The 10,414-nt window shown below is 44.6% G+C and overlaps 1 protein-coding gene across 1 annotated transcript; it reads right to left on the reverse strand.

Moving 5' to 3' along the window:
* Positions 1 to 5,118: 5,118 nt before the first annotated feature.
* On the reverse strand, positions 5,119 to 10,121 carry LOC123052710 (ubiquinol-cytochrome-c reductase complex assembly factor 1). The gene is made up of 7 exons (XM_044476030.1): positions 9,833 to 10,121; positions 8,934 to 9,147; positions 7,867 to 8,033; positions 6,449 to 6,573; positions 5,789 to 5,849; positions 5,645 to 5,693; positions 5,119 to 5,494 (listed from the first exon to the last, which is right to left on the reverse strand). The coding sequence occupies exons 1-7, from the start codon at positions 10,013 to 10,015 to the stop codon at positions 5,403 to 5,405; spliced, it is 891 nt and encodes a 296-aa protein (XP_044331965.1). The 5' UTR covers positions 10,016 to 10,121; the 3' UTR covers positions 5,119 to 5,402.
* Positions 10,122 to 10,414: the final 293 nt, after the last annotated feature.

The following is a 10,414-nucleotide window of genomic DNA, read 5'->3' on the forward strand; positions in this document are numbered from 1 at the left end:
GTTTGCTAGGAAAGGATGGTTAGAGGCTTGACATGGCAATCTGGGAGGCATGATATAGCAAGTGGTAGGTAGCGCAGCATGGCAATAGAACGAACAACTAGCAAAGCAAAGATAGAAGTGATATCGAGGGTATGGTCATCTTGCCTGCAAGGTTCTCAGAGTTGTCGAAAGCTTGATCCTCGTAAGCGTACTCAATAGGTTCCTCGTTCACGAACTCGTCTCCCGGCTCTACCCACAGCAAGAACACAAGGAACGGAACCACAATCAATCACGGGAAATGCACAAGCAACATGATGCAAAACATGCATGATATGCGAGATGTGATATGCGATGCATATGCGTGCTCCGGAAGAAAAAAGGATGAAAAAGGCAGTAACTTGGCAAACCAAGTATGCCACTGGAAAGGTGAGATGATTTCGGTCGAAATCGATATAAAGATCACCGAAAACGGATGCACGGTTTGCAAATGGCAAGCAAAACAAGAATGACACGAATCTGCGATTAACAGCATGCTAGCACTTAGAATACATCAAGTAACTATGCTACAGCACCCCAACATAGCAACAAAGCATATGGAAGTAATCTACAGGAGATGCTTGACAAAAGATGAACACTGAGCTATGGCTAGATCACAGCATAACAGGTTCAAACAAGCATGGAAAAAGTGCAAAAGATATCAGTTTAACAGACTTAGAGAAAATACTGGACATGTATGAAACAGCATCAGGTAGCAATGTTCAGAGCAAGCAAAACATATGCTACAGGAACTTATCATAGCAAAACAAGGCATGGCATGAATCTAATAAATGCATAGAATAAAAGTCCCTTAATGACCATGAGCCAAAAAGGATCAGAAGATATGATGGCACCCATGTAAACATAGCAAGTTTCGTTAACAGGTTTCAGACTTAGCAGAAAACAGAGCATGGCAGTAACAGAAATTATGAGGGCATCTTGGTGAGCTTGATTCACTCATCACAAAGCAATGCATGACAAAACAAGCATACCTACAGCAATAAGGCATGTTTATGAAGCTAACCATGGCAAGATCAAGTTCATAGCATGTATGGATCAACTACAACAACTTTGGCAAAATTGAATATCATGTTAACAATCTGCTAGGAACATTTTATAGCAAAAGTAGAGCAAGATTAAGACATGTTAGGACACTCCATAATTGCAAACAGGGGCATGGATGGATAAAGCATAACCATATCTACAAAACACCCTTACTGAACATTCCAAAAAAAAGCATGGATCTCTCTGTAGACACATGAATACATGGCAAAAAAAATAACAGCAGTCACAGACAGCAAAATTCTAAATCCCTGAAAACAGAAACATCACGAAGCCTAGTTTGCATGATTGTGCTAGTCACCACATAGATCACAAAAATACATGGCATACACATCTGTAATATTGCATGGCATAGATCAAAACACCTGTAGATCTCATGCCCATAAGATGCACACATCAATTGCAACAAAAATAACAAAACACCAAGTTCTGATAAGTAACAGCAGTAAACATCATATAGCACTCTTGCACCAGAGTTTTGGGCATCAAGATGGACTCAAACGAGCAGGGCACAATGGAACAAAATGTAGAGCATCTCGAGATAAACATTTCGATATATTACACGCACGAAACGGAGCTATTTACACGGAGTTATGATGCAGAGAACATGGCAACATAATGCAATACATTTCGGGACTTGCAGAAATTCGGGGGAGGAAAAAGTCAACCTCTCGTTTAGATCTGGAGGGTTCGGCGCGGATCAGCGCGGGAGAGGAGGCGGCCGTAGCTCGGCGCCGGAGAAGAAGAGGGCGAGGCGCGGCGGAGGAGCTCGGGAGGCGCCGGACGTCGGCGAGGGAGGCGGCGGCGCGGGCGGCGGGGCGCCGGGCGCGCTCGGGCTCGGGCGGCCGCGGTGACCTGCGGAGGACGGCGGGAGGCGGCGATGGCGGCGAACTCGGGCGGCGCCGGCGGAGGCGGGCGGCGGCGGAGGCGCGGGGTCCGCGGGAGGAGACGGAGGCGCGCGCGGGGGTCGGCGTACGGGCTCGGGCGGGCCCTCCTCGGGCTCGCCGGGCCGCGGGCGGTGGGTGGCGGCGGTGCTGACGTGGCGGCGTGCGGTTGGCCGGGCGCGGCGGCGGGGATTCGTCCGGCGCGCGGAGGGACGGATCTAGGGTTTTTTTGGACTGCGGGATTTCGGGGAGGCTCACCTATTTATAGGTAGAGGGAGCTAGGAGACTCCAAATGGAGTGCGGTTTTCGCCCACACGATCGTGATCGAACGGCCGAGAGCATGGAGGTGACTTAGATGGGTTATTGGACTATTTGGAGAGGGTTTTTCTGCAACACACAAAAAGACTTTGCGGTTACCCGGTTAACCGTTGGAGCACCAAACGACCTCCAAATGGAACGAAACTTGACAGGTGGTCTACCGGTGTTATACCAAGGCCACTTGGCAAACCTCGGTCCATTCCGAGAACGTTTGACACCCGCTCACGAAAAAAGACAAGAGGGGTGCGCCGGTGCATGTGGGAGTGTCGGATTGCAAAACGGAGAACGGGGAAAATGCTCGGATGCATGAGACGAACACGTATGCAAATGAGATGCACATGATGACATGATATGAGATGCATGACATGAACAAAATGCAAAAACGAGAGACAAAACCTGACCACGAAGGGAATATCATAACACATAGCCGAAAATGGCAAGAGTTGGAGTTACAAATATGGAAAGTTACATCCGGGGTGTTACAACAGGCCTCCCCGCTGTCCTCTCGCCACAGTAGGTGGCTTGAGATTGGGGCCCTCGCGTGGACGCTCTGGACTATTCGCAATAAGCTTGTGATTCAGCGCTCCCCTCTTCGACGATCTACTGACGCTCTCTTCAAACTGTCTGGTTACTTGCAGCTCTGGCGGCCGCTTAGCCGCCCTCGGGACCGGGACGCCATCTTCGCCTTCATCGCCGACCTCCGCTCGATGGCCGTCCGCCTGTCGCCGCCACCACCGCCGCCTCCGCCTGAGCCTGATTAGTCGTCTGTTTGCTCTCCAGCCTTGGCTCCGGCCTTGGCCCCGGCTGAGCCTGTCTCTTATTTCGTGTGTGTTTTGGGCTTGTTGAGCTGTGCCCTCAGCAGTACCTCTGGATTTATTGTTGTGCGACTTGGGTGTGTGTGTTCTGAACTAGTCTTTGTATGTGCTCTTGGCGGTTTGCTTTATTTATAAAGCGGGGTGAAAGCCTTTTTCGGTATTTGTGCATCAACAAGCAAACGATGGATGAATCAAGTGTTTGGATCATCATTCCACATGAAGAAACCACAGTCCGCACACTACCACAAATTTTCTAGATCGGGTAAAGCAAAGGCAGATCAAAGCCACTCACCACAATTGAGCAGAGGGAAGCACGAAGTTTAGCTTTTCGTGCAGTTGTAGTGCCTCCGACCAGGATTCATAACACTCTACGAAATCTATCGAGGTGCCTTCAAGCAACACTGGAAGAGCTGCTTCGGCTCGTACCCCATCAAGCCCTCCTGCAACGGCATCGGCGACTATGACGACCACGCCATGGTTGGCAAAGACAAAGTGCGGCTAGTGGACGAGCTAGCGAAGGACGACACCATCGTTTTCTTCTATGGATTGCGGTGAGTCACCTTCTGTGTGCAATGGGAGCTAGGGTTCGTCACGAATCACCTTATGTGTGCGAGAGGGTGGATTGGAAAAGCTAGGGTTGGTCGCACAATTAGGGAAAATTCACCCCTAACCGTTCACTGCCATGTCAGCTTGTATGTCACAGCCCAATCGGTCTCATTAGAGTCAAAACAACTCTAAATGTGTGAACCGATATGTGGTTGGATGGTTAGGAGTATTATCGTATCCTGAGCCCACCAGGGTTCAAGTCCTGGTGCTTGAATTATTCCTGGATTTATTTCAGGATTTCCAACGATGTACATTCAATGGGAGGAGACGTTCCCGTCGACTATGAGACGCCTATGGTGACTTTGTCAATCTCAGGATGATATGTCGGCTCAGTCTCTTGAAGATGCTCATAGAGGTAGGGACTACGTGTGTGTTCATAGGGATAAGTTGTGCACGTATATATGAGCGTTTGCGTTTGTACTGTGTTCTAAATAAACACCCTAAATGTGACACAAAACCACTAGAAGGCCACACTAATCTGGTTTTGTATATTTTAAGGTTAAAGTATACTTTTTCGATTAGTGAAAAAGTTTCAGGTGCTCCCAAGACTTGTATGCTACCGTGATACGAGCTTTTAGGCCATTGGATCTCACATCAGACGGCATCTTACAAGCATTTGTCTGCATGCAATTTTGAGTCTTCAAGGATTTTATGAAAAATGTTCAAGAGCTCCCGAAAACCACTGGATCTTAGATCCAACAGCTCTCAGCAGCCTATATCACGGTAGCATATAAGCCTTGGCAGCACCGCATATTTCTCCTAGCATTCACATAGGGCCCAGCCTGCAACAACAGGCTACAGCAGATCTGCTCATCCAGATTGACAGCCAGAGGTCGAGGACCACTTCAAATGGTTCGTCCGCGTTTCTAAATAAATGGTCCAAGCGCACCCAGGTTTCTTCAACCCCCAGCACGATAATAACTGGCAAAAAGGACGGGGAAAAGGATCTCTTGCATCTCTGCTGGAAAAAGGGCTGAAAAAGAAGGGACCATGCAAGCCCAAGAGAGCGCTGCACATTATCCTTCATGTTTTCCGTGCTCTCATGACTGAGCACAGCAGTTGCTTAGAAGTTCAAACACCAAAGAGATGATGAAATTTTCTCAGCAATTACAAATTGGCTCCAATATGCTTTGTTTCACAATCAGTTTCCACAGATCACCCACGAGACCAAAACCATGCTCGTGATGCAGACAATACATCGTTACCGACATTGTGAATGATCTCAAGTCCAAACCAGCAAAGAAAATGGTAAAATACTACTCCCTCCGTTCCTAAATATTTGTCTTTTTAGAGATTTCAAATGGAGTACCACATACAGACGTATATAGACATATTTTAGAGTGTAGATTCACTCATTTTGCTCTGTATGTAGTCACTTGTTAAAATCTCTAGAAAGAAATATTTAGGAGCGGAGGGAGTACAAGCATTCAACCAGGAAAACGTTTCCACCGTGTGCTCTATTCCGAGAGGGCAGCCCATCAATGCAATGCTCACACAGGATAAACATAAAGGAGATTCCTAGCTAGAGGCAGGTGGAGCCACCAAAATGGCCCAAAATGCTGAGATTCGTGCATAAATAAATACTGGAAATTTCCTATTATTTGTAATGATGATAGGACTTTCAGTCTTCCTTGTCCATGTATACCAGCCAGCCTTCATATGGAATACTGATCTACCAATGCCAACGCTCATCGATGTCGCTTCACTGGGCTGGGGACGGTTGCTTCACTGGGCTGGGGACGGTTGGCACAACGGTCGTAAACTTGAAGTTGCCAGAGAACAAAGCTTCTTTATCTGTTGTTGAAAAGTTTAGGAAGTGCAGAATTTAGTCAGTTTAATATTCAACAAGAGGTTTTTCAATTTAAGGAAAGCGAGAAGAAAAGCTAGTGTGTTTGTATCTCACATGCATGGGAGATAGAGATGGGAGAATTAGTCAACACTGACCTGTCAATGATAGGCAAGTTGCCTCCCTCCGAGTATATCTTGCCAGTGCCTGAGATTCAACAGAACAGGTAGTCTTAGGTTTTGTAAAATATGGCACGTAAGCAGCTACTTTCTAAAGCTGTCTCCATCAGAGAAGGAACTTGCCTGGACAGCAGGGGTAGCAGCTGCGTCCATAGGCTCTGAACCTTCGTCAGCGTACACATTCCTAACAATTCAACACAAGTAACTATCATACATAAGGGCAGTGCTAGATTATGAAAGAAATACAGCCCACAATTTACGCAGCTACATCACATAATTACTATGGTGCCATAACCAGAAAGTTGCCGCTTTGATGTTAGAAGGCTGCAGTACTAACTAATACTCCCTGCGTCCCATAATATAAGAGTGTTTTTGACACTAGGTGTAGTGAACTACTGCTTTCCTTAATAAAACATTTATTTTCCAGGAAGTATTTAATTTCCTTGACAATAATGAACTGGCCTCATAAGAACAATGGCTGATCGCTAAGATAAGATAACACAGATTTTATCTTCTGGTCGATAGGTGCCATAAATATATTGAACAAACATCAGCCTAGATGATTTAAGACTAGTGTCTTGATTTATTATTATATTGTTCTTACTCCTATTATATAGGAGAAGACCATGTGACCTGTTTGTAGTATGTATCAGCTATTATATCACAAAACCACAAGAGAGGCTGGATCTTGCAATTAGTTGGGACCTTGGATAATGGATTGCCTATTTTTCATCTTTATGAAACAATCAGCTACATATTTAGAGAAGGTAACTGAACAATTACCTCCAGATGACATTTACAAGATCATCCTGGCTTGCTTCTGGGCTTATTGCAGTATCATATTTCACAATGTTCCCATAGAATATTTTTTCTAGCTCTTTCATCCATTTTGTCAATAGCAAGTTGACCTGTAGACGCACTAGTATGTGTCACATGAACTTTCACAACAAAAAACAATAGCATGCACAAAGAGAAATCAGTCTTCATATTATGCAAGACGAAGTGAAAAGATGACCAACACTATGGATTCCAGGCTTTATAAGATTAGTTGCATTATTCATTTTTATTACACAAAAATAGTGATGTCTTTTCAGTATTTTACACATAATACCAGCTTTTTCCTCACAAGCAAAATGAAGTTCTACTTTTGTTCCATATACTTGTAAGTCATGATAATGGGTTAACAAACTGCCACAAGTTCAACCTTTCAATCTAGCACTCCCTCGTTTCAAAACATTTGAAGTTTGACCAACTATATAGAAAAATATACTAATATCTAGAATATCAAATATAATATGAAAATATATTTTGTGAGCAATCTAATGAAACAAATTAGGTTTTGTAGATGTTAACATATTTTTCGCTAGACTTGGTCAAACTTAAACAAGTTTGACTTAGGACAAACCTAGAACTTCAAATATTCTGAAAAGAGGGAGTACATAAACTATGGTGATTCCATCTCCCTGTGCTATAAACAACCCTGTGCAAAAATGACAGTAGGATTACAGCCAGAACAATGGCTGTATAGTACAAATATATCCAGTGCAAATACAGCCAACGCAAAAAATGACAGTACAACAACAAACCGGAAATATAAATAACCAAGAAGAGCATCACCACTCACATCATAAAACATCCAAACTTTTGCTGATATATTCCAATGGGAACTAGGAATCTTAACATGTAGGTTATGCTTCTTGCCACAAGTCCCAACCCCAGATAGATCACACTTTCCAAGTTTGACTAATGTGGTGTGCCATAGTTTGATGGCATGGCACCTAAGCATGATGCACTGCCGATACACTAGTTTGGTTCCTTTGCTAGACCGCTCTCTATATAAGTGTGTCCAGCTGTGTATCGCATACACAAATGAAGACGTACCATTTAGATAGGTTGAGCATTTCTCCAGTTCTTTTTTTACACTGGTGGACAAAGAAAGCACAATCTAGTACTATGTAGCTTCTTGCGTTCAACCAGCTAACTTTATATCCCCTTAGGGTATCACATCTCTAGCAGATAATGTATAAAGAAGTCTGGCATCAAATGTATATGATGGTAATGGTGTGTTGCTAATCAACGTTCATTAGGACGATTAATAAGGAGGATTAAAACCATCAGATTCAATAATTAGGATAACAGGAAATGTGTGGATAATTTAACCTCAGATATATATCAATTTTTCAGAATTATGGATGACCTACCCCAGCCTTAGAAACTCTGAGCTCCACATCATGATTGTAAGTTTCATAGATGTACTGCCCAAATTTAACACCGTCCTTTCCTTCTTCCTTCAAGCGACGTAGAACGAGCCACATATGGAGAACAAGCAATGAAAATGTTGTTTTAAATGTTTTCTCCAACTGAAACACTGCAAAAGAGAGACATCAGAAATTGCTGTCTCCATAAATATCAAACATAAAAAGGAGTGAAATGATGTGGTTAACTTCAATTAGACGCAAATGACACAATATCCCAGTCCAATTTCATTAACAATAAGAGTCTAGAATTCACAAAGCACTTCATGTTTATCAGCCGTAAGTGTTTATTGACAGAAAGCCTTAACGCACAACATGACATTCAAATGGATTATTCTTTATACTCTCTAAGAATGCAATTGCACAAGCATTTCTTTACCTTCCATAAACGTACAAAAATAGCAAATGTAATGTACCTCTATAAACCAGATCTAAAGATAAAAGTAGTTCAGTGATGTAATTTGGGGAACATGATGCAACTGAGTGGACACTAATGCTCTAGTAATCAGCAATTCAGTACTTGTACAATCAGAAATTATATTGTTTCGGGATTACACAAAGTTCATTCTTTCGTTTGGAAAACAAGCTGGCACTTCATTAAAACCTCAGGAAAGCACCCTACTTTTAAGAGCAGAAAATATAACTCCTCAATGGCATAGCAAAAACATGTTCCTCCTATCTGGTTCTCACCATTAAAGATACTAGTATGTTCAGAGAAGAATGAAAGCTAATTTCTGCCGCACAGCTCAAACTGAATAATTACGGATCTATATAACTCCCATGCACTTCAGAATATCAGAAATTAAGTGCTCATTGTTAAATTAATGTTAAGATCAACCATGCAGAAAATCATGGACAACCAGAGGTATCTTTTTCTTAGTACGAAGTACCAGAACATGCATAAATCTTATTGCAGCAGAAATACAGAAAAAAAAAACAGCAAATAGGAAACGATCAAGGAAATGCTGAAAGTGCAAAAGGAACGAGTTTACCACCAAGTACAAAGGTGTTACCTTCATAGATATCAGGCTTGTCAACATGAGAAGTGATGCGGTGATAAACAGCGTTTGCTCCTCTGATGGACTTGCTTTGCTTACTGTAGAACAGCAGCAGCGTGAGCATCAAGCGCTTAATTCCCTCATAGTGTGGATCTTCTGCTCTAAGAGGAGAATCAGGAGGCAATGCCAGTGAAGAGGGCTTGGACAGGAACATAGAATTCAGTCGGACCTATAAAAGAAAGAATTCATCCTTAACAACAGGCATATAGGAGCTACAGATATCAGTTCTAATTATTAGTTAAGCCTTTGTAGCATGTGTGGCAGATAGGCAGTACACACTAAGTAGCGATGAATATCACTAAATGGAAAAAAAAATAGTCTGTATAAGTCAGCAACAAACTTGTCAGACTTTGCAATATAATCCTTCCACTTCTCCATACATCCACACATCTTTACAGACTTGTTGGACGTTGCAATAAAAGCCTTCCATTTCTCCATACATCCACACAAAGTGCACATCTTTGTAGATCAAAAGTTTAAAAAACACATCACTTGATTTCGCCCAATTTCTTGAAAACATTCGAGTGTTGCTAGGTAGATCAGAGTCCTATGAACGAAAATACTGTAGGAAATAGACGACATTTAGAAAACCTTACAAATTTTGAAATCTATCTACATTGCAGAAGGACGGAAGCACACATATCAAGCCTATGGACATATTCCATGTTGCAAATCTACGTGGTGATGGAGCAACCCAGACCTAGAATGCGTCGAGCCCAGTAGGTACTCGCAACAGCGATCCGCCCTGGAGACAGGGGCCGTTCTAATCCGCCAGATCACACTATGAGTCCACCTGAGCGCAACAATAAGCGGCAAAAATGGCATCTCGGGGATGCGAGAGCTTCGGGCCGTACCTCGGGCCTCGGGCCGGCAGAGGAGGCCGCGCTAGGGCTGTGCGACGTGGCGGCGGCGGAGGCAGCGGCCTTGGAGAAGGTCCTAGACAGAGGCTGGGGAAGAAGCGGCGGAGGCTTGGAGAAGGCCCTGGAGAGGAGGTGGGGGGCGGAGAGGCGGGATGCGACGGCGCGCCACCGCGACATGGCTTGCTTTTCTGGTTGCGCTTGGAAGCCGGCGGGCGGGGAGAAGCGGTGCGTGAGGAGAATCGAGAGATGGTTTATGGCCGCGGACACGCCGCGCGGGGTCCAGCCACAGAGATACCCATCTGGCCACCGACATGCGGGGGCCCTGGCCCGCGTGTGTGTATGCCAAGCCGCGCCCCCAACAGGCACCCTCAAGGCCATTTTTTAGCGCCGGCGCTTGAAAATCGGTTTAGTCGCGCCCATAAAATCTCGTTTTTCGCCGGTTTGGGCCGAAATAACAGTCGGCGAACCCGAGCCGAATGCAAGCCCTGGGACGCCGGCCGAAGGGAAAAGGCGCGTGGGTCCCTCTGTCGGCGAGAGAAGGCCCTTTTCCCGCTGATCCCCGCCTTTCCCCCTCCG

Source organism: Triticum aestivum, chromosome 2D (assembly GCF_018294505.1).
Source record: "Triticum aestivum cultivar Chinese Spring chromosome 2D, IWGSC CS RefSeq v2.1, whole genome shotgun sequence".
Taxonomy (NCBI): Eukaryota; Viridiplantae; Streptophyta; class Magnoliopsida; order Poales; family Poaceae; genus Triticum; species Triticum aestivum.

Excerpts from the sequence above, each read along its gene's own strand:
- LOC123052710 (XM_044476030.1), bottom strand. The coding sequence starts at position 10,015 with ATGTCGCGGTGGCGCGCCGTCGCATCCCGCCTCTCCGCCCCCCACCTC. Across the intron at positions 9,148-9,832 it reads CTGCCGGCCCGAGGCCCGAG|GTCCGACTGAATTCTATGTT; the intron begins GTACGGCCCGAA and ends TTTCTTTTATAG. Across the intron at positions 5,850-6,448 it reads CTTGTAAATGTCATCTGGAG|GAATGTGTACGCTGACGAAG; the intron begins GTAATTGTTCAG and ends TTGAATTGTTAG.